This window comes from Rhinolophus ferrumequinum, chromosome 14 (genome assembly GCF_004115265.2).
Source record: "Rhinolophus ferrumequinum isolate MPI-CBG mRhiFer1 chromosome 14, mRhiFer1_v1.p, whole genome shotgun sequence".
NCBI lineage: Eukaryota > Metazoa > Chordata > Mammalia > Chiroptera > Rhinolophidae > Rhinolophus > Rhinolophus ferrumequinum.
The window spans coordinates 17,803,916-17,828,284 of NC_046297.1; the positions used below are offsets into that span (position 1 = coordinate 17,803,916).

At 39.9% G+C, this 24,369-nt stretch overlaps 1 protein-coding gene across 1 annotated transcript in view; it reads right to left on the reverse strand.

Moving 5' to 3' along the window:
* CLVS1 (clavesin 1) overlaps window positions 1-22,014 on the reverse strand; it is a 154,544-nt gene extending 132,530 nt beyond the window's left edge. The window contains exons 1-2 of the mRNA XM_033126591.1: window positions 21,818-22,014; window positions 9,009-9,634 (exon numbers count right to left, since the gene is read on the reverse strand). Coding sequence (XP_032982482.1) covers window positions 9,009-9,463 — 455 coding nt within the window. The 5' untranslated portion in view covers window positions 9,464-9,634; window positions 21,818-22,014. The remainder of the gene's footprint in view (window positions 1-9,008; window positions 9,635-21,817) is intronic.
* Window positions 22,015-24,369: the final 2,355 nt, after the last annotated feature.

Below are 24,369 nucleotides of genomic sequence, written 5' to 3' on the forward strand. Positions count from 1 at the left end.
GTGTGTCAAACCCCCTCCCTATCAAGTGTCAGTTAATCCCCCCGGGTTTACAAACCACATGTGATTATCACCAGGCAGTGAGGACACCGAGCGTTAGAGGACTTACACATCTTTCCAGTGTCACAGAACTAGTAAGCTGCAGAGCTGGGATTCTGTTTGCCGCCTAAAGGTCTACTATGAATACTCGTTTTAATACAAAGAGTGGGGAGGCAAAGACGACACCTTCCATCACTCTCTTAAATTGGGTTTATATTAAGACCACTTTTTGCAACATAGTCCAAGAAATACCAAAATCCCTTTGTTGGGCTAGGATTTTTCAATTCTCCAAAGTTGTTGTTGTCACTGTTAGTATTACCAAATAATTAGGGCAGAGGTGGAAAAGGATTTTCAACATTTGAGTTGCCTGGTTTCTGTGAGATTGAAGTACGCGTTTGTGGCAATACGATTTGCCTGTGAAGCTGAGATCCTTTTCAAGTCCTTTGAGACCTTAAGTGACTGGTTAGAGGCTTTGCTTACTGACACCTATCTGAGAGCTCTCCTGAATGTCTAACTTGGTGGCTCCCAAAATTGTCAAATGAGTTCTAGTGATGAGCTATGCAGCACGGCAATGAACCGTGGAGGTAGGTCTGAGGTCCAGCCTATTTTAGCCACTTACCAGCTGTGTGACCTTGGATGGCTTGCCTAACCTCTCTGAGCCAATTTCATCATCTGCAAAGTACAGATATTAATAGTGCCTGCCTACGAGCCCCGCTGCCTGCCACATGGCAAGCCATCAACGTTAGTCTTTGTGGTTAGAATAACTCTTCTCTCCAGTTCATTTGTGCTCATTGCTAAGATCATAACATATATGGAAAGACCATAACCGTATTTTTTGATCACTCCCCGTAGATTTTCTGACCCCACAAGGATCTATGTTGTGTATAGATAATATGTAACAGACATGGGATTCTTCCCTAGTGGATATGGGAGTTCTTCCCTATATGGAAAACTGATCGGTACCGGAACGACTCTGGGAATGTTTCTGTAGGAAGAACAGACAGCTAAACATTTTCTTAAACTTCTCTCAATAGGCCGAGGGATTTGGGGAGGAGGGTTACTTCGGGGTGCTGGTAAGAAGCACAAAATCCACCTGGCTTGCCTCGTCTCTTTTTGCCACACCAATATGCGAGTATTGATGCATTAGAAATCTGTCTCCTTTTGTGTCACAAGTTCTTATACTGAAGAGAGTCAAACTGAAGGAGGCACAGACCCCCTGCTCCTTGTAAAAAGCTCTTTTATGCTCTTGCAAAAGCTAAAGGTGAACCTCAATCAACTGAGTTATTTATAGTTTGACGACTTCTATCCCACCTACCGCCTCCGGGTTTTAATCAGGAGAAAGAACCTACTTAATGCTCTCTCCCAGTGCCAAATCACACCACAGAGCTGTCGGGATGTTTGCCATGTCAGCCCTTTGGAGGTCGCCACAGGTCAGCAATAACCAGTGACGTTTGAAGGAACTGCTATCTCCAGCATATCCATCAAATAAATACTGCATGGCACGAGGAGACGAGAAACAGCTGAACACCGGCTCAGAAAAAAATGCTTCCTAAGAACAGACAGATTCCAGGTTGTTTCCTACATTGTAAAGTAAACATGACAGCATCCTTGCTTTCAGAATTGTGAAGGCGAGAAGGTCAAGTACCTTCGGGCATTCGTCTCCCCATCATTTAATGCCTGGAGGGCTTAGGGAGGACCCGTGTGAGGTCCCATGCTGCCATGCCGAGCTCAGAACAGGAACACCACCTTTGGACCCTCAGGAACTCGCACGGGGTTTGACAGCTGGAGCTCAGTGTGTTTACTGAGTGCACGAAGAAATGAACGAGGCTTGGCTTTGTCCCCCTAAAAAGTCTTTTCTGTTCATCAGCACCCCATCAACTTTCTCATTTGCTCAAACTGAAGCTATGAGATGCTCCTCACCTCCTTTCCTCCTACTCATATTAAACAGGCCCTCACCATGGAGCCTCGAGAATTATCTCAACTTCCGGGGCACCCAGCTTCTAACGCACATTCCGCACTGTCGGAGCTCCAGGAGAACGGCTTTATTGTTTACACTGAGCCTCCCTGTGCCTCTAGGTGAGAAGAAGGTGCTGAGGGGAGGGTGTGAAAAACCTTGAATTTCGACCCAGGGGCCAGTGTGCCACTCAGCAACATACCAGTGATACAGATTTTGATTGTAGGAGTTCAGTGTAAGAATGAGACCATAGCTAGGACTTAGTGGAAAAGCATGGTCTTCACATTCAGGCAAACTAGGGAAGAAGCCCACATCTGTTATATATTATCTATGCACAACATAGATCCTTATGGGATTAGAAAATATATGGGGAGTGATCAAAAAAAAAAAAAAAACGGTGAATGCTGCTGCTGAGTGCCATGTAATGGAAAGGCAGGGGTCTTCAATACAGGAAGCGGCACGTCGAACTTTAGTAACAGTATGTGACAAGTTTCAACCTGTTCAGTCAGTCAGGTGCAGTCAGTTGGGTGTGAGCTACGGTTGAGAGAAGGTGTGTTTTAAAGTGTGTCATAAATCATCCTCCATCATGACAATGTTCCGTGTCACACATTGCTTCTGGTACGGAACTTTCTATCAAATAAAAACATTCTGGGGTGTCCTCATCCACCTTATGCACTGGATCTGGCACCGTGCAATTTCTGGCTCTTCCCCAAAGTCAAAATGACATGAAAGCTAAACATTTTTGATCAATTCAGGACATCCAGGCCGCCACAACCGCGCAACTAAAGACACTCATGAAAGAGGACTTCCAGAACTGCTTCCAGAAGTGGCAAGAACGATGGGATAAGTGTGTTCAAAGCAAGGGGGTGTATTTTGAGGGGGACTAATGGCAATGTGTCTTTTACTGTACTGAATTTGTTTTGAAATTTAGACATTCACCATATTTTTTGATCACACCTTGTATGTATAAAACACTTGGCACAAAGGCACTGAACGAAAAGTAGTTATTGACAGTTATGTTAGGACCTTTCTGGACACTTCCCATCAGGGGTTCTCAAAATGGGCTCCAGCTCCCCTAAAGACTTTGGAAATATGAAGGTGGTCCTTTCAGTTTTCACAAAGCCTGGGAGAGGGTATCTCAACACAATCCTATCCATTACGAACTCAGCAGCTCCAAATGCCAACCACCTGTGCTCTTTTTGAGGATTCCCTCAACCTCAGCTCCTCTCCTTGGAGACTCACTGTACCCATCCACACACTCGTCCACCACCAAGAACTCCACTTACAGCCTTTCAGAAGCTCCATAGGTATGTTTAAATATCTAATCCTTCAAGGACTGAGCAATTGGATCCAGATGTCTCTGGGATGAGCTTGGAATTGTAAGCCCTGAGTCTGAGCCTGTTTTTCCATTGATGAGTCATTTAGTTTCCCATTTAGAAAGTATCTTCTCCTCTTGTTCATCATCTGTCCCTTAGTGATCCTGAAAATCTCCAAATGGTTATGAGCATCACACCAGAAAACGGACATGGAAATGCCTGGAAACATAACGTCCTATGTAGCTGTAGAGTACATGGTTATACACTATCATGTACTGTGATATAATTAAGTAGGCGTCAACTTAAGGCTCTCCCCTGGGAAAACCTGATTGGCCTCAGCAATGCTGTGCCGAGCTGTACTGTTTGAGGTACAAGGAAAGATCAGTACTTCTTATCCTGCCTTCTTTAAAATTGTGATATTTTGTTCATCAGGGATTTTTTCTTTTTGCATTAATTTTGAAAACTATTTTATGGCAATATTATTTACTTTAATTACTGAGCGTTTCTGTGTCCCAGGCAAATGCCTGACTCCCTCACCCTTGTCTGGGCCCTGGGTCTAAGGTCCGGGCTCAGGCTCCTTCATCCCCATTCCAGTTGGTTGTGCTTCAATCAAAAACTTTTATCCCTTGTTCTGTATGGTGGGGAAAGAGCCTACTGGATTAAATGCCTTCTTATAATAAATAACTCCATACACTGGAAGGTAGTAATCAAGTTGTTCATCAGCCCACTGTTCTCTCTATTAAATTAATGACTCTGACTTAGCTCGTCTTTACAGTGCCTCAGCTTCCTTACACAACCAACTTTTCCACTAATTTTCAACCTGGCTGCTGAGGTCTGAGCTTTCAATTGTGAGGAATAAACAATACACTGACAAAATAATGTCCAGTGTAATTTTATATAATATTATTTGCAATCCATTTCTAATGGTTTTCCCCCTCTGAAGTACTTGGGGACATGCTAGTCTACACATAGTACTGATGAATACTACTTTAGTCTATTTGGGGCTTTTATTGTCCAGATCCCCCAAGTGCCTTTCTTACATCCTGAGAACATAATAAACACAACAGGTAGAGGCCCTAAGAGCAGCTGATCTCTCAGAGCCACAACTGAGCTACCACACAAGACTTTGGAACATGGTGGCTTGGGGTCTCAGATGAAGAAAAGTTGGTAACTTTGTATGCTTTTCCAGATGGAGAAAAGTTGGTCACGGCATCAAATTCTGCTACCGTCAGAAAGTACATCTTGTACCCAGTATTCTAGATATTTGTTTCATTTGAATTTTTTTTCTTGAGAAACAACTGCCATTTATTGAACACCAGCTAGTACTAACCTGTGATCATTTCACCCCCACTTTACAGGTGAGAACCTGAGGGTAATAAGAATGTAAGCGACTTGCTCAGGATCAACGTGGGTGGTTAAGAGGCAGCTGGGATCTGAAGCCAGTCATGTGGCTTCAGAGTCAGTGCGTTTAATCACTATTCTGTTCTGCCTCTTGGACGCCATCAAGTAGGGCAGTTGGGGTTACTCCTCACGACAGCCCCACATGCCAGATATTAAACCCATTTCTACTTGATGAAACTTAGACTCCAGAAAGTAAAATAACTTGACCAAGTTTACCTCTTTTGTTAAGTGAGTGAAATCCAGACAAAGTAGACGTGTTCATCTATGCTCACGTTTCCCTTTCCATGGAAAGGGCACTCCTGGGCAAAGCAGGCTGTACGATCAAGTGCAAGTATGCAACTCAGAAAGAAAGAAATCGACTTCATTTTTATCAGCTCTTAAGGGGCAAATTGTGAACCCTTCCTGCCGATATGAGCTCAGGTAGGAAAGATCAAAGGGTTCCTTGAGCAGTCCTGTCTCCTTAGGTCCCCATTATGTGCAAAGCTGGTGGGCTGAAATGTAAACTCTGCTGACCCTGCAAGTGCCAGCTTCACTTTATGAATGAATATGTGGGTGCTGATTTAATCTAATTTATTTCGGTTCAGCCTGGCAGCCTCAGAAAATACAGAGTCAGATAGCTCTCTGCTGAGGCCCAGTTTCCGGAGGAGGCCAGTTTCCGCTCCATAGCCCAGAGCACGCCTAACCCAAGCGGCAGAGCCCTGCATGTCCTCAGGAGAATCGTGCTTCCCATCGCTCACCGTTCTGCGCTTTTGCTCCCGATGTCTGGGTCTAGATGAATGGGATTTACATAGTTTTAATAAATATTAATAACCATTTTAATCTCAGTAAGCCTTTCAGATGAGACAGTCAAATCACTTCCCAGTCATCTCAGGCCCCCCTTGAGAGTGAAGTAATCATTTTGCAAAGCTGTGCCAACTTTTCCAGGCTTTTCCGGCCCCATTTAGGCTGGGTCTGTGAGACGGGAAACATGTTTGGGGAGAAAACAAGCAAGTGCTTAGGACAGGCGTGCAGGCTGATCTCACCCATCAGCACACTCCAGTTTTCAAACATTGTATCCATGTCCGAATTCTGAATTTCTTTACCATCTGTGCTCTATTATTTTCGTAGTGGGATGTTTTACAATATTAAGGATAATTCTAGAAGTTAATATTGCTTGCCATGTGCTTGCTCTGTGACAAACAATGAACTGTGTTCCTAAATGTATGATTTCATTCAATCCTTGCAATGACGTTATTAGACATAATTATCATCCCTACATTACAGAGGAGAAAACTGAGTCTCATAGAAGTTGGTTGTCCCAGATCATATAACCAGTAAATCGCATGACAGTGCATCCATGTTTTAACTGAGGTTTGTTTGCTTCTAAATGATCTCTGATTGTCAATGGAATATCTTTCTCATTCACCTTCTTGTTGAAACCAAAACATTTAGAACAAACAGTATTGTGCAGTTGGAAAAACATTGACTCAAGTGGGGGTAGGGGGTGAAAGGAAGGGAGAGAGAGAAAGATTACTTCAAAAAGCCTAGTGGATTAGGAGCTATAAAGTGAATTTTAAAGTCCCTTTCCATCCATAGGATCAGGCTGAACGAGCTTCACATTCATGAGCCATTAGAGCTGGAAGGTATCTCAGAAATTACCTAGTTGAAGCTTCTTATTTTACACATGAGGAAACTGAGGAACAAAGAAGTGAAGTAACTCATTCAAGGTTATCATAATCATAAACATTTGGATTATTCCCTCAGAGAGTTGCTGCTTCTTACTACTACTGTGTTATTATTTCTTAATGCATTTTGAGATATAAACAGACTAAATGCTAAAAATAAATGCTAAATACTACAAAATAAGGCATTTTACTCTAACTTATTTCTCTATGTGTAAATCATCATCCATCTTAGCAGACAGAAGTTCTAGAATACTTACAACTAAACACAAATGAAGTCAGCATGATTATTCTCCAGAATCATCAAAATTTTCCTGTTCCCAAACCCAAATGCTCATGTACCGTTCTCAAAAGGATGGCCATTCCCTCCAGTTCAAAACCGAGGCCCTGTGTTGATGGTTTGTGTGTCTCAGAAGAAATTCCCCCCCAGCGGATGGGAGTTAGCTGTGTATGTGTCTGCATCATTGCTGGACAGGGAGTTGCCCAATGAGCTCTTTGCTGGTGGGGACCTTGTGCTGTCATCATTGTTCTCAGGGCTGGGGTACAAGCCCTGGCACAAAGACTATACTCATTCAATGTTTGTTGAGTAAATGATGGATGGGTGACTGTAAAGACCTGGAAATCTTTCTCATCGATAAAGCATTGGAATGAAAGGCTTAGCATTAATGCTTATGGAAAAACAGAGCAGGAACATGGAAAGGCACCCTAAGCTCAGGTACAGACCCAACCAAACTCTGGACTGATAGTGTGAAAATATTCAAATACCTTTTCAGGGTGAGAACGTCCTATCCCAGTTAATTAACCAGAAAATAGCCAGTGGTCGCTAAGGGGTCTTACACTATCGTTGGTTATAAGAGGCAAAGTCATGATGAGGAAGTGAAGTGGCACCCTAGAAATTCCTTTTAATTATACTGGGGGAGGGGTTCTTTAGTATGTTTTCAAAGTTAAACCTGTGTCTCCCCAAGTAACATAAAAATTTCAATGATGACACCTCTCTGAAAGCTCCAGCCCCAGGTGAAGTTTTGGAGACTGATTTGTGCATTCTTTCTCATTCAACGTATATTGGATATTGTGCCATATGCCAAAGAGATAAACATGAAAAAGACACACTCTCCTTCCCTTAAGGAACTTTCAGTCTTGGGAGGAGAAGTAAGAAAGAGCACATGAGTAAACACACGATTACAATAAAGTTGAGTTAAAACAACTTGCTCTCAAGTCAGAACAGCAGGGCTCAACTCCCACTCTATATTTTGCCAGTTGTAAGACACTGAGTGAGTTACGGAACTTCTCAAAGCCTTGTGTCACCAAGTGTAAAATAGGGATAATAATGTACCTGCCATGCAAAGTTCTTGGTGGGTTAAATGAGATAATATATATATAAATGCTTAGCAGAGTATGTGGTGTGCATTCAAAAGTAGCCATGAGAACAGTAGTACTTATACTCCTATTGTAAATGCTTTAATGGCAATATGAACAGAGGAAATGTACCTAACTAAAAAGGGCTGGGGTGGGGGTAGATGAAGGCTACCTTCCTGAAGATCTAAAATATGTGTGTCAATCAGTGGGCAGATTGTATCCAGGATGGTTGGAATTGGGGCAAGAAGTGATGGTCTCTCCTTTAGGTACCTGATGGGACAAGTCCAAAGTGATGGAGGCATGTAAAAGCTTCAGCTATTCAAGACAAGGCTGATACTTCCAACCGGCTGGAAAAGAGAACATGAAAAAGGGCAGAGGGTGAAGCAGAGATGCAGAAGGTGAATCATAAAGGGTCGTGGAAGTCATTGAAGAACTTTAATCAGGAGAGTGACATGACAGAAGCATCCCTCTGGCTATAGTGTAGACAAAATGGCTCAGAAGATACTAGACCAGAGGCAGTCTTTATGAAGCTGTTGCAATAATGCAGGCGAGAAGTGATCAGAACCTAAATTAGGACAATAGCAATGAGAGCAAAAGGAAGAGATACAAATGTTTTTAAGAAGAAAAGGGTAGGGACTGGCAATTAATTGGATGTGAGAAACACAGGCAAAATGCAGCCCAGGATGACACAGATTTCTGGCTCGAGAGAATGGATGGATGGAAGAGCAGGTACAGTGGGAAAGATGGCACATTCAGTTTGGTAACTGTTGACTTTGTGGTTCTTGATAGGACTTTCGGGGAGAAATATCTGGCATACCTTTGGATAGAAAGGTCTAGCACTCAGAAGCAATACAAAATTTTTAAATCCTGGAGAGGATCCAAGAAATTATTTTATGTGCTGTAAACACTTGATTTAAAGCCATCTACTGAATCCATTGTTGTTGTTGTTAAGATGAGAACACTAAAGACAGAATATGTGGTTCTTCTAGGAGACAAGATTTCGATTTGATTAAAATAAACGGCTCACCTTGACAAAGAGAATAATGACTTCTAAAGTATCTTACAATTCTAACACTATGATTCTATTGTTCCAAAACACTCCCATGAATTTGGAATTGCCTTTGATGACAGTCAACTTTGGCCTGAAATTTTTCTTCGTGGGTGTGTGGCATATATATATTTTGTAAATGAAAGCCCACTGTCTATAAAGCCGGAGAGCCCCAAACATGCAGTGACTATGCTTATGAAAAAGAAAAACCAAGTAAAGACACTATCTACATTTACCTACTCTGGTCCCAATTAGCCGCGAATAGCAGAAGGATCTTCCTGCCGTAGTGGTCGCGGTTCTCCAGCACGCCAGGGAACCCATCGATGAGAGCCCTCTTAATTCCGGGATCATCGGCCTTGAAGTTTTTGAACATGTCCAGGTTTAGCTGGCGGTACTGGAAGTACTGGGCCAGGAGTCGAAAGGCATCTGCTTGGTGAAACTTCCGGGCTCGGAGAAATCTCAGGATGAAGGCGTCATCTGTGCGTAAAAATCCAATGTCAGGCCTGGTGATGATCATGTCCCTGACTTGCTGAATATCCTGATGTAAAACATCTGGGTTTTCATTCAGTTCCAGGCGAGCTTTCTCTATAGTCTCTGGACTGAGTCCAGCCTGTAAATGGGTCATCTCGGCCAAATCTCCTTTCCAAATGCTTAATTGCTGGTATTTGGGAAGAAGAGAGACTGGTCCCATTCACGTGACGGTCTGCTGAAACCGTGGCCCATTCAACAGTATTTTTGCTACCAGGCTGCCACTGAAACAGACAGATTAAGGGTCTTCTTTCTGCTCCTGGAAAGCAGTAGGGCATTCAGGTCGATGTCGTGGGAGCCATCCAAAATAGTAGCAAAACTGAGGCTGTTGCTACTGCAAAACAAGAGAAACAAAACAGAAATGATACACAGAAAGGCTGGGCAAATTAACTGAATATTAGATAGAAAAGCAGTACATTATGCTACAAGGTCCGATTAGATTAGATAAAGGATCAGTTATCTTTATGATAGTACCAGGGGTGCCAAAGAAATGTATCCACATTTTAAGAGATGTTATCTATGTATTACTTTTTGAAGTTGAATTGAATTATAGTAGCAATGTGTAGTATGCCATTCGCTCAAAAGATGGCGTCAATCAAATGAATGATCGTTCATTGTATTACAATTTTAATACAATTTTTTCCTTTCTCGAAATGTGTACACATTGTTTGGCACCCTCTGCATCTTTGGCATAATTTTATTAACGACAACTTGAATGCATAAATATGCACATATTTGAAATATGTTTGGGAATTTTTTAGTTACAGTGACTAGTTAACATAATAGTATATGGTCAGATTAGTAATAGATTGCTCTTGTATTAATTACCCTAAGAGACAGTAAGAGGAGAGAAAGATCCTTTTCCGTTACAGCACGCTTTATGGGGCTATTCACAGGCCTAGATATGGCAGAGAAATTATGGCTGCTGTGCAATTTATTGTTCCCCATTAGCTTCTTTTGACAAATAGAAGTAACTTCACAGAAGTCCCCCCCACCCCCACCTTTTTTTAAGGCAGCCATTTTTACCTTAACAATAAAAAGGGACTGTTAAAGGTCACCCTAGCCTAACCCCAAAGGTACCTAATTACTCAAACCTAAACTAACAACAGTGAGGGCTGGGGGAGGGAACGACAGGCTTATGGCTGGAAACTTGCAATAATCAAATTCAACAGCATTGAGGAAGGGTGTTTACATGTGGACATTTACAGCTGTTTTATTCTTTTTCTTTGTCACCCTTCTGCAGGGAAGGCAAAGGGACTTGAAACTCTTGGTTCTCTCTCTACCTAACACTGTATCTGTACGGGCTTAAAAGTCATTCCATTTTATATAACTTTCTGTTGTCTGAGGCCTTATTTTACCTGTGATAATGACTGAGTGTTTTAATCACCTCAGATACATCCCTTATGATTTCTCCACCTAAACAGTATACAGAAAGGCATCCATATTTTTCTCATTTTAAATATAAACATTTAAACTCAGACATCTGTTTGTTCTAATCTGGAAGTTCCAAGCATCAGAAGACAAAGGTAAACTTGAAGGCATGTGCTTTTTCTTCCTAGCTTTCCTAGGTCGATAGTATCTGCAATAAGAGGCAGAATATTTACTCCCAACTTAATTATTGTTGGCAATGCTTTCTCATACAAAATAATCTAAAAGCCAAAATGATTCTTCTGCTTAATTTAGGACTCGTGGTACTTTCTTAAGGGGATCAATCAACTTACGCATTTCTGCTTTATACTGACTTTGCAAAATAGTATTTAGCTCTGCAATGTGTGGAGACAAGAAGTAGAACAGAGTCTTGATTCTCACTGCTTTTAAGGAAACAAAATAGCAAAGGAAAATAATGCTATGCACTATTCCCAGGATTGGAAGACACTTAAAAATCCATCCGCTTCAGTGACCATCAGATATTAAAATTCCCTCTCTAACAGCCTCACCACACCCCTTCATAAAGTTCCCATGTTTGATGTCTCCCTCTTCCGATTCATCCGTACACGCACTCCAATCTATCTTCTTTTTTTCTTTTTTTTTCTTTTTGAGGTTCTCTCAGTTTATTTTTTTTAATTAAAGTTTATTGGGGTGACAATGGTTAGTAAAGTTACATAGGTTTCAGATGTACAAATCTGTAATACATCATCTATATATCACATTGCGTGTTCAGCACCCAGAGTCAGATCTTCCATCTTTGACTGCTCTTACCAACCAGTGCCCAGGATGACCATATAATTTGCTATCCAAATTTAGACACTAGAGGGCACTAACGATAACAATGCTGGAAGAACAGTCATAAGCTGGGACAGTTCCAAGCAAACCAAAACAGATGGTCACCCTACTCGGGATTGACCTTTCTGTTGCTACATCCAATAGACAAATTTCAGTCTGTATTGTGGGTGACCTCTAGTATTTGATATGATGACTTCATTCTTCTTAAAACTCTCCCATTCTCCCACTGTCTTCTATGACTGTACATATCCTGATTTCTCTCCTCATCTTTTGTCCATTCCTGCTCAGTCATCTCTTTGTGCGATCACTACTGGCATGTGATGTTTTCCAGGATCCCACCCCATGATTTAATTACCTACCTGTGGAAAACTTCAGTCCATAGCTCTTCCCTCATCTTCAGGCTACACATCCAACTGCTACTGAACACCTCCCGTTGGATGTCCACAGACACCACAAACTCAGTATGTTCACAACTGAACTAGTCAGAGTTCCTCATTCTGAATTTGCTCTTCCACCTCCATCTCTCAATGACTGCCATCGTCTTCTACAGTTTCCCACACCAGACACCTGGGAGTCAGCTATCATTCCACCCTCTCCCTTACTGCCCACTTCCAGACAATCACTTCCATAATACTTCTCAGAGCTGCCCAATTTTTTTCCATCCATTTCACACCTCATCTCTTTAGAACAGCAACATTCTCCCTACAGTGCCCTTGCTGCCTTTTTCCAGTTTATTCTCTGTATTACAATTGAAATCTGCTTATGTCACTCCCTGATTGACATTGATCAATAGCTACCAATTGTCGTAAGATAAAGTATAAAGCTAAGTAACGGTTTCTGAGACCCTTCACCGTCTGGTCCCTGCCTGTCTCTCCAGATTCATCATCCGTCCAAGTAGCCGCATTGAGCCACTCGCTGTTGCTTTTCCGTTCTGTGGGCCTCTCTCTGCCTGCAGTAACCACTGATTAACTCCCCTTGGCCCTTCAGGAGTCATCCTGGAGATCATTTTCTCCAGGAAACCCTCACTGATCTTCAGAGGTCACAGGTAGTTACAGTGCCCCTAATACACCACATTTTATTCTTTTTCCTCTCTCCCTCTTGACTCTGAACTTCTTACAGTGAAGAGCTGGGTCTCATTCATCTGTGTATCCCCAGTACAGTATCTGGCACCAAAAGGGTCAGCCTCACGAGCACAGCCACTTTGTGTTCACCACCTATCCTCAGTGCCTAGAATAGTGCCTGCCACAGAGTAGGTGCTCAATAAATATATGCAGAATAAATGAATAAAATAGTCAAAATTTTGTTTCAGTGAGTAAGTGGTTTCCGCTTCTGTGTAGGTCTGTCTAGGACGCACTGAGGGCATTGCAGCTGACTTTTAATTTCCTCCCTCATTTACAAAGTATGTTCTCCTAGGAGAACTTACCCTAGGCACGTTGTACTTCAAATCATTGCCCCTTGAAGCATGCTGGGTCATGGTACAGTTCCAAAACACAGCCCAGAGTGCTTAGAGCACAAGGCATAACACTGGTTCATCCCCCACAGAAGATTTAAAGCTGCTGGGAGTAAGTTACTTACCTTACAGTTCAGGGAGCTCAACAATGTTTCCTAAATAAATGACTATGGTGTGAAGGGGAGAGTTGAGGTTGCATTTTTCATGGCCCACTTCCACACATAGCGGTGCCTGCAATCTATAACATCTGGAATACATTTGCTTCAATCTATACCTTTATTCTGTGCATACAGAATAAAGTCAACATACAGTAGAAGCTTCTGGGTCACTGGATTTCATACTTAAGATGAAACAGATATTTTTCATTAAAGGCAAATTCTTCATTTCAGAAGTCTGAATAGACTGCTACTTACATAACAACTTCAACTGATAATATTTAATAATTAAAAATGCTATACAATACAAGAATGTTCTCTAGGATGCAGCATTTTCAATTGACTGTATTTTTTTTTTTTTTTTAGTTCTCATTTCAATTTTCTAAATTGGTCAAGCAAGTATAAAAGGATACATTAGTCTCGGTATCACATGAAGAAGCAGGAGTGGGTTTCTGTCCTGGAGGTATTAATAATAATAATAGCTGTGTTTATTACGTCCTAGGCACTTACATACTCTTTTTTTGTACACTACATTATTCATCTTTAGAAGAGAACTGTATGAAATGAGTATAACACTGTCACCATTTTTCAGATGAGGAATCTAAGGCATAGAGTGGTCAAATGACTTTACTGAGGTTACACAGCTACTAAGCAGCAGAAACGGGCTTCAAGCCCAAATAATCTCTCTCTGGTCCCAAGCTTTTTACTACTGTGCTCTTCTGCCTCTTACGTATAGCAGAGAGGTTTTAGTATTTACTATTTTACCCCTATGTGACCTTCAGCAAGTCTCCTTTCCCTCTCAGAGCCTCACTCTCCTCCCTCAAATCCATTTCAGATTTACCATTCTAGAGACCTACATATGCCTAAAGTGTTAACAGACATTCTTATAAGCCTAATAATACCGTAACTTACAGATACCCAATCACCATCGTGTCCTTGTTTCTTCATTGAAAAACGACTGAAACTATTTAAATCCTAGCTGTCTATGCCTTTTTCAGTTATCACAATTTTTTTGCCCTTCCTTTATGTGTTTCCCTTGGGCTAAAATGCCCGATCAAAGACCTTGCCATTCTATTAGAAAGACGGAGACTTTGCCACACCTTCCTGAGAGCCACGCTTGACCTGGGCATTGAAATGCACTTGATAAAACCGAAAAGAGCACATTAGGCAGATGTCCATGAGTCTCAGCAACCATATTTCCCATTGCTGCTTGGTCCCCAGCGGTTCTTTATCTGGAGATCGTTCCAAATACACAGAAAGTAACTCACCACACCCTCCGGGGAGCCCAAGGTAGAAATAAACTTCCACTTTCAAATCCATGCATTTTCTAATGAACTAGAAGTTAGGTAGTGGTATTTTTGTATAAGGGACAGGAAAGAAGAGTCTGTATATCATGATATTTGAAAGCATGCCATCCATAGATTCCAGATTCATACCTCATCTTAAGTTTCCATTAGAAACAAATGTATTTGTGTATTTCCTCATACAGAATTCAGTCTTAAGAAAGCATATTTGCACACACACACACACACACACACACACACACACACACACAGACTCACACACATACCTATCAACACAAAACCTAGTATTTATGAACCCAAGAGTCTAGGTGGAAAAATCATTTCATGAAGTTTCGTAATTCAAATGAAATCTATTTTGGTTATTTCATAATCTATTATTCTCATCATCTATTTTATTATCTTCAGAAACATTAAATATAGTGGGAAACAATCAGAATAATAACAGCCACGTCTTGTCTACAAATATGTATACATTATTTCAAAGCATTTTCTATCAATCATTTTTTTCATTGTTACAAATATCCTGCAATACCTAGAAGAGAGTTAATCCCCTGAAGATGTTGACGATTATGTGAAATAATGTAAGTAAAAGTGCTTCGGAAATGAAAAGCTCCATTTTACATTTACTGTAATCTTGTTGATATCATTATTTTGTTGTCTCCAGGTAAATAAAAAGATATTGGAGGCCCAGAACAGCTAAGCACTCAGCTTAAAGTTGGATAATGAGCTAGTGTTGAAGTTGGGGGGAAAAAACAAACAAACAAATATCCACTGAGTACTTTTTAGGTGCCAAGGGCTTTGATGTTATTTGATCTAATCTCCACACCAACCCTTTAAGCTAGAGTATTGCTCATTGGATGAAAGGATAAGTCTGAGATTTAGATAAACCCAATATAACTGAAGGAACAAAGACTCGCACCCAATCTTACGTGACCCAAAAGTCCACGTTCTGTCCCAAACCCTGCCCTGCCTCTTGGAGTAGGTGCCTGGTCCACACCACCCTGGGTACTGCACTCTTACAATGACTCACTCACACAGCAGGCACACACCCACATCCTGCCAGTTCTAGGGAAGATTATTTAAGGGATGTTGTAAACTTGGCCAAATTGGGGAATGAAAGAGTATACTGCTATCATGACCAGAAAGAGAAATATCTATAAAGCTTAAATATTATTTGAAATATAAAAACATCAATAATTAATTAACGATACTTCAAATGCATGTTGTTTCTGGGTGTTCTTGGTAATACAAAGAACAATTTTAAGTACACATAGTTGTAAATTAATACAAATATAAAATGATAAACTATACCCATATTTGTTTTGCGAGCTTCTCTTTTAAGAAAAAAGAAGAAAAATGAATACCAGGGATAAAACTTTCCATGTGAAAGTCTAACCAACTACCTTATCCATCAGTAAGTGTGACAGTTATGTTTACAAATTTTAAATGTATCTTGAATTTAGGTTAACCCTTATGGCTCTTCACCTTTGTAAAATCTCACTTCACATTTTTTAACTGAATATGCATTTTCCCCTTAGGAATGCTGAAAGGAATTTTTATACTGGATGAAATAAAAATAGATGCTGTGGATACATCCAGACCAAAATTGAAAATCACAGTGAGCAAAACTGATTCTTTTTTTTAAATACAACTCTATTTGAAATCTTTCCTTGAAGATGACATGTTCCCTTACTGCCAGTGGAGCGTACGCTTAAATCTTAGAGGTTGATTACAACATTCTTTGGTGCTGACCAGAAAGGAATCTTTCTTCCAAATGATGAATTTGAGATGGACCATTAGGGCTTGTAGGACTTCCCTGCATAAGTGCTGGCAAAGGAACGTAAGTTCTGTAAGTAGCAAATTGGCCCCCAGTCCATCGACTTTCTATCAACCATTAGCCAACTTGCAGATATGAGCTATCTATACCAGGAGCAGACAGAGTAGCCTGGAGAGATAAAGCGGAGATCTTTAATCATCTGAAAGTGTAGCGTAACCAAAATTTAACCCCTCGGTCACAGTCAGCTTCGCATCACCTTTAGCTCAGTCCTAGCCTGGGCTTACCCTTGCCACATAAATATTCATCGTGACACTCCCTTGGCTAAGCAACTAAGCACATAGTCATCTGCTCCCATTTGTTCTTGCTCTTGAGAAAGATTAAAAGTAAATAGGAATGAATTCCATCAGACTGGAGACACTGAGAACTTCTACCCAAAATGGATGCCAGATCAGAATTAGAGGAGGCTAGGACTCAGATGAAGTAGACCTATTTGACAAAGGAGTTCTAGTGTCTTAAGTTCTGAACAATCCATAAAACTTTTATTTTTTCAGTTTGTTTTGGGACAGATAATGCAAAGAGCTGAAGGCAAAGACAGCTTGTAAGGAAGGTATGGGTTTTCTGCCGCCTCACTGTATTAGATAGAAAAGTTTTAAAGTAAAGGAGCATTTGACTAGCATGTTTTTCTATGCCATGAAACTATCCTCATAGGAAGTCATTGGTAGCCAATGCCCCAATTTTAAAAACAGATTAGTTGTACTTCTTAGGAGTATCAATGGGAGAAAGAAAAAAAAGGAAAAAAAAAACACTTGGAAGCCATTATTTCTCTAAGAATAGACTCTTTTTGAGTAAGAGGATCTGGAGGAATGTAAGAAAGTCAGGGGTTACCCAAAGATGGCCACTAAGTCTGCTTGTCCCCTTTCCACTCAGCACATCTATGTGACTGGGTCCCTTCTTCTGGATGTCATTAGGCAGACAATGACAGCAGCAGGTATCAGTTAAGAAAACTGCCTAGTGACAGTGAAATGCAGCAGGATGCATATGGGCGAGGTGGCAGGAAAGGGGCTATTTGTGTAACTTTCTCCCCACCTAGAGCTATGATCTCTGAGATCTTATGGCCTCAAAACTTGAGTGGTTTTTGTTTCGTTTTAGTGTGAGTGCCATTGCTGAATAATCAGATATAAGGTGGGAATGTCAACAAAGAAGGAAACTTCTTTGTCTGCTTCTCAAAGAGTGGTCAGCAGTGCAGAGGAGCTTGTTAGGAATGCAAACTCTCAGGACCCACCCAGACCTGCTGAATAGGGAGCAGAATCCCTAGGCGATTTGTACACAAGTTAATGTTTGGGAAGCACGGGTCTAGAGGGTGTGTAATGAATCAAAGGGGTTGAGAAGGTAGGTTCATTGCCCCTGAAGTTAGAGCTCACACTGGCTATGGACAACAGAGGTACAACGTCCAAGAAGAGAATAAAAGCATCCCCAATATGTTCATGCATTTTAGAGTACTGGCACTCATAACAGCTTCTCAGATCACCCCATTAATCGTTCTCACTCAGGCTTGCATGCTCTATATATCAACCAAAAGCAGTGAAGAAAGGAAGGAGGGAGGAAGCAAAAGAAAGTGAGAGGGAGGGAGGGAGATGAGGGGGAGGAAAAGAAAAAGGAAAGAGAAAAAAATCTCACATATTTTTTTATTTTGTTTTATTTTGACCACACATCAGAAGAGGCCTTTTATTTATAGAACTTGTGATTTGAGCCCCAACTACCATTCCCAGGCCCAAGACTTCCCTTCTACTGCATCCAAAACTACAAAATAATGAACACTGAATATACTACCATGTTTCCCTGAAAAGAAGACCTAGCTAGACAATTAGCTGTAATGCGTCTTTTGGAGCAAAAATTAATATAAGACCCTGTCTTATTTAACTATAATATAAGACCGGGTCTATTATATTATATTACATTATATTATATTATATTATATTATTATATTAAATCATATATATATGATTATATATCATATATATGATATATATATATATTAAATCATAGATATACATTATATATAAATCATATATAATATAATTTAATATATATTAAATCATAGATATACATTATATATAAATCATATATAATATAATATAATACTGGGTCTTATATTAATTTTTGTTCCAAAAGATGCATTAGAGCTGATTGTCTGGCTAGGTCTTATTTTCAGGGAAACAGGGTATGTACTTGACACATAGAAAGATATGGAGCTTTACGTAAGATGTAATAGAAGCTGAATTGTCTCCTTATTTTTAAGGAGAAGAGCTGGAGAAACTGGTCTCCACAATACCTAAGAATTGGAGATTTGACTAAAAGCGTCCAGGAGATAAGAGCAGATCATCTCATACACAATGGGAAGATTCCTGCTGCCTCAGAAGTCAGGAAGAAGAAAATCTCACAGAAAATTAGCCTCCCACACAGAACACTTTCTCTGATACTCCCTGTCACGTGCTAATAGGTCCACAAAAAGAGACTGCATAAGGTTACCTCGCCAGAGAAGATGTGATAAAAGTCTATGAGACGCAGCAGAAGTAGTGAAGAATAATGAACTTATTCACTGAATAAATGAAAGGGCTTTTCTGGTTGTTTGTTTGTTTGTTTGTTTTTATTGAGAAGAGAGTGACCATTTGATTTCCACATCCATGAAGAATCAAACCAAAGACAAACTTCCTTAAGTGAAGAAAAACTTGGATTGGAAATTAATCATAGCTTTCTCTAGAGGGATATAAACTTGGGGTTGCAGACTCGTAGTAATTTACACTGTGTATCTTACCCTGAAACAAATTTATTCCAGTGAACTCTGGATAAAATGAACAATAATCAAAATAATGAAAATTTGGGAGAGTTAGTATTGGGGGAAAGGATCTCTCTTGGTAATGTTGAGGGCTATTTCTGGGCTCATTGCATGCGGCCAAACTTCGTGTTTTGTATACCCATTCTGCTGTATCACCTTCTCTGTCTGAGTCACCATATAACAGGAAAGCAAGTCAGGAAAGAAGACCCAAGTCAGCCTGAATCCATTTACTAAGGATGGCTGTGCTTTGACGGGGTGTGTAAAGTCTTGAGTAGACTTCTCAGGGTTAATAAGGTAGGTGTCCCTTTGTAAAGCCTGCAGAACAGAGCAAACGCCACAAGTTCTGAAAAGTTATGGATTCCCCTTTTGGGGAAATGGAGGACCTTCCTTCATACTCCATGATTCTAAAGGAATGTTCCCTCTATGAGGATGTCTACAACAGTGTGTGATGCTACTCTGCTGGAAAATATGTTTTCTGTTCACATTTAAATCTATTATAAAAATGAGAAAATTCTGTTATTGAAAACAGGAAAAAAGTAAAATAGCCCTTAATAGAAAAAAGAAAGAAAGATGAAGCCAGGGTTGCAGCACTCTATAAAAATTAGTAAGCTCAGCATAGTATTTCAGTCAGAGAAAGGAATCGCGTCTGAGACAGATGCCTGTAAATCTCACCGAAGCAGCACTGTTTTGAAATTTCCCCAGCCTCAGGAAATTGTATTAAGCACAGGAAGACAGCAGCATTGGAGGCACTGGACTCCTGGCCTGACTTTCTGGTTCAAAGGAGCTAGAACTGGCAATATATACACGTTTATGAATTGTCTGGGCTGAACCATTCTTTGCAGACAGATAAGGGAGTTCTACAAATCTTGTTACTCAGGGATTTGCGAGGTACTGTTTACTGTGTATATTACCAATCTAAGGACAGTAGATAGGTGACCAAATTTTCTTTTTCTCTAAAATCCATTTCATCACATATTTTCACTAGTTTTCATGATTTGAGTTTAAAATTAAGGGACTCTTAGAGGCAGGTAGAATTGTGCCAATGTTTATGTAATTAATAGCAGTAACTTTTGAAAAAAATGCTACTATTCCTCATTTGAAAAGAGTATTTCGTGTGAATTTTTCTTCAAAACTTCTTTCAGAGGATACTTGTTTGTGACTATTCTTTATTTTTGACAATGCCTCTAATGATGAGCAAGCTGGTTTAGATGAAACTTGCTTTATTGTCTCTTTTTAAAGAGGCAGAATAAATGTACAAGGGTAATTTTTAATGAACATTTTCTGTGCTCTGGTTTAAACTTGGTTTTTACATGTGACCTGACATTATTCCCATATGGAAATATGATCCATCTCATTTTTAATTAAGATGTTGATTTTATGGAAAAACAATCTGCCAAAAAACCCCCAGTACTTTGCCCTTCAGTCATAACTGATTAATGAGTACCCACCAAAAGATTTATATTTATAACAGACTCACGCACTTATTTTCTGATGTTTGTCCACTTTTATTTAAAAAAAAAAAAAAAGATCCTGGCTAAATTAAAGGGGTGCTATGACTTGGGTTTGGACCTTCAAGATATTTAAAAGATGTTCCAGCTTCCCTTCAGCTAAAAAAGAAAATGATAGCACTGTAAAAGCAGAGCCAGATAGAACAGTTACATAAAATGCCTTTTCAATGTTTGCACTCTATCACCCTTTACTATTATAGCAAAATGGTGTTATTGCCTGATGACTGGGAGAGCACGCAAAATCTCGTCTTCCTAATCCGACTCAGTCCTTGACTAGTGGTGAACAAAGCCAGGCCATCTGCTCTGAATATCATTACTAGTTTGGCCATTTGGGCAAGGATCTATCTTCTCTGCTTCAAAGAGAGGTTTAAGATTGGAAATTTGAAATAAAATAAGTAGACGGGAAGAGACATTTGAACAAATAGCACTTTCCAACGAGAGCCGCATTGGTTAGGTTATTATCGTCACCATCATTTTAAATTTTCACTCTGGTCACAGAGTTAACCTCTGAGGTTTCCATTTTACAAAACATTTTAGTAAAAAACTTAATTCCAGAGTTTCTGCAATAAACGCTAAGGAAGGAAAACGGAGTGTGGGCGAATATGAGTCATCAGTCACCCCCACCCTGCTTCCTGGCGATTCTCCACTGGAAAACCAGAAACACAGATTGAGTTCATATATCTGTTTTACCGGAATAACACTATACCCTAGGCCATGTTAATTTCCTAAACTAAGCAGTCCCTAATCTGCTGAAAGGCAGCTGGCTAAGTGCTGGTGTCTGGCAAGTGCCCCAGCTGTCCCCCTGCCTGGGCTCTCTCTCTCCTGTCTTCACTTTCCCTTTCTCACAAGCAGGCGTCTCTCTTTGTTTTCAGAGGTGTCGTCCATCTGAACTTTCCTTTCCATGACTGAAAACTTGGGCTCTTTTCCTCTACCCTGCGGACCTCGGGCTTCCTCTAAGTGACAAGACACAGTTGTGTTGATTGTAGTTAAGGCGCTGGTGATGGTGGAGATCATGATGAGGATGGTGGAGATGGGGGTGCTGATGGTATAAGGGAGCGCAGGCTGAGCGGGCGCGGGGAGGAGGAGGATGGACCGCGGAGGCGGTGAAGAACAGGGGGCCTGAGGGATGGAGTGCAGAGGGATTGCAGATGGGAGCTGTCCACGCACCGGAGTGCTGAAACGCCGCAGCCATGGCATCGCAGGAGCGGGAGGAAAGGTGGGGAGGCGCTGCAAATACAGAAGGGAGAAAAAAGGCAACAAATACCTTCACACGGCCGCCCAGCCTTGCTTTGGGAATGTATTTCTGCAGGTGTCCTCGCTGCTGAGCTGAGTAGGTGAGATCCCCTATTCTGGCAGGTTCGGGCTCAGATTTCTCTAGAAAGCTGTGAATGAGAGCCCCGGCTCCACGGGGCTGTGATTTTGGTAGGAGGCGTGTGCGCCAGAGACTCTGTCCTTCTATACGGAGCCTGGCTCTCCCCTGGGTCCTAAATGCCTCCGTACCGTAGCTCTCCCCAGGTCCGTCAAGACAAAACCGAGAATTACTGTAATTTTGTAACATCTGGAACAAAAAGTAACGGAACCATTACACACCACCCCCAATCCTAAAAACAGAATCTTTCAATCAGATTAATGCAATCTCTGAAACAGTTCTGTTTGTGTGTGTACGCGCGCGCGCGCTCACGCGCGAGCAAATATAACAGATGAGAAGGTAAGTATCGCAGACCTATGGGGAAAAGGATAGATTATTTTATTAACAAATGGTGGTAAGAAGTGAACGATTTGAAAAAGACTCAAATTAAAGCCTCATCCCATCAAAATTAATTCTACATAGATTAAAGAGTTAAATATAAGACTAAAATTATTTTTAAAAACTAGAACATAAGGAATATTTTACTGATCTTAGGATAGGGAAGGTATTCTTAAGCACAAGAGGGATAGAAGCAATCACAAAGAAAAGGGTCAATAAGTTTGAGTGTATGAAAAATACTTTTGAATGTAAAAATATTATTAAAGCATAAATATAAACACCACTTGGAAAAATTGCAACCAATATATGTTTCCTGTATAAAATATTTCATATATTAAAAGAAAAACACTAATGGTTTAAGAGAAAGAAGTAGGAAGAGCAAATGACAAGGAATTCACTTTAGAAAGGTGAATGCATAACAAGCATATTTTCAAAACTCAACCTCACTAGTAAACAGAGATAAAATAGCACTGAGGTGTAGTTTTGGCTGAAGTTTTATATCTACTTATTATCTCATATTGTTGCAATAATAGTTAGAAAGTGTAACCTTTCTGTAAATCTATTTCACAATATACATCAAGTGTCATAAAATGTGCATGCATTTAGACTCAATACTTCCACTTCATGAACCTCATGCTGAAGATATAATCCAATATGCAGATAAATATTTATGTACATAAATTTAATTTATGATGAAAGAAATTGTCAAAAATGATGAAAGCATTAAAACTGTTTGCATATAGCCTATAATATTTGCAGCTATTAAAAACATTTTGAAGACTATTAAAAACAAAGAAAAATTCTCACAAAATGGTAAGTGAAGAAAAGCAAAATACCAAATACAGTACTCCCCCCCATTATCAAATTAGTAAGATTATAGGATAACATAATGCTATTATAAGTAAATTTGATTTTTGTCGAGTTGGACTTGATTTTCTTCCTTACATTTATCTAAAGTGTCTATATTTATTTAAGTATTTTAAAGCAATCTTTTTATCACATATTTCACAGAGACTTTAAAGTTGTCAGAATTTTTCCAACTCTGATGTAGCATTGCATATTTATTTACTTGTATGTTTATTGTCTCTTTCTCTCCGGTAGAATGTAAGCAGCACGTTCATTACTTCTTCTCAAGCACCTAGAAGTGTGCCCGGAACATGATGGGAGTTTAATAAATATTTGTTGAATAGGAGCATGAATAAGTGAATGAATGAATGACATAACCTTCCCACATGTAGATGTATTTTTAAATATTTTATAAAGCTATGAATTTCATATGTCAAGTTATTCAAAAAGACATGGCACATCAAAATGATCTGAGGTTGCTGCTGAATTTTGATCATATCTAAAGTCAATTAAAGGGACATCTTCAAAGATATAGCTAGCTAATCATGGACATGACTTGCAAAGTGGCACCAGTGTGAATTGTTTAAAAGGAAAAAATTTTCTCCAATTAATTTCCACTCTAATGCTATTCATTTCTTCTTGATCCTGATCCCTTTAAAAGCTTTGTAGACTTTCTTTTCTTCTGAGATATTAATGTTAATTATTCTGCTTCTCTTCCTTCTTTTCTCCATTCTATAACCATTAACAGAAATATAAACCAAGACCAAGACTTAAGTGTTTCATAAGCCAATGATTTAAAAGTCCTTTTACAAAACTTAAAATGAATTTGGATACCTTTGCTCAGCTGGTGGTCCCTTTCAGTTTTTATTCACTATCAGTTGTGACATTTGAGTCACATCAGTGATAACCTAGTCAAGTTTTATTTGTATTTTCTAAACTGTGAGGTAGAAAAAAAATCACATATTATATTTATAGACACATATATGTATATATTTATACATACATATACGTATATAGGTGCATGTGTGTGCGTGTGTGTTAGTCTCCTTCCTGAGAACTCTTTTTGAGGAAAACTATCCCCACTTATATGAGGCTGAGACAGAAAACCAAAGTTCTCCTGCCTGATCACGCCTTAGGACCCACCAAGGGTAACAACAAAACTACTGGCTGCCAGAATATAGTCTTATATTCTGAAAGTCTTAAAAACAGTTTTTAAATTTATT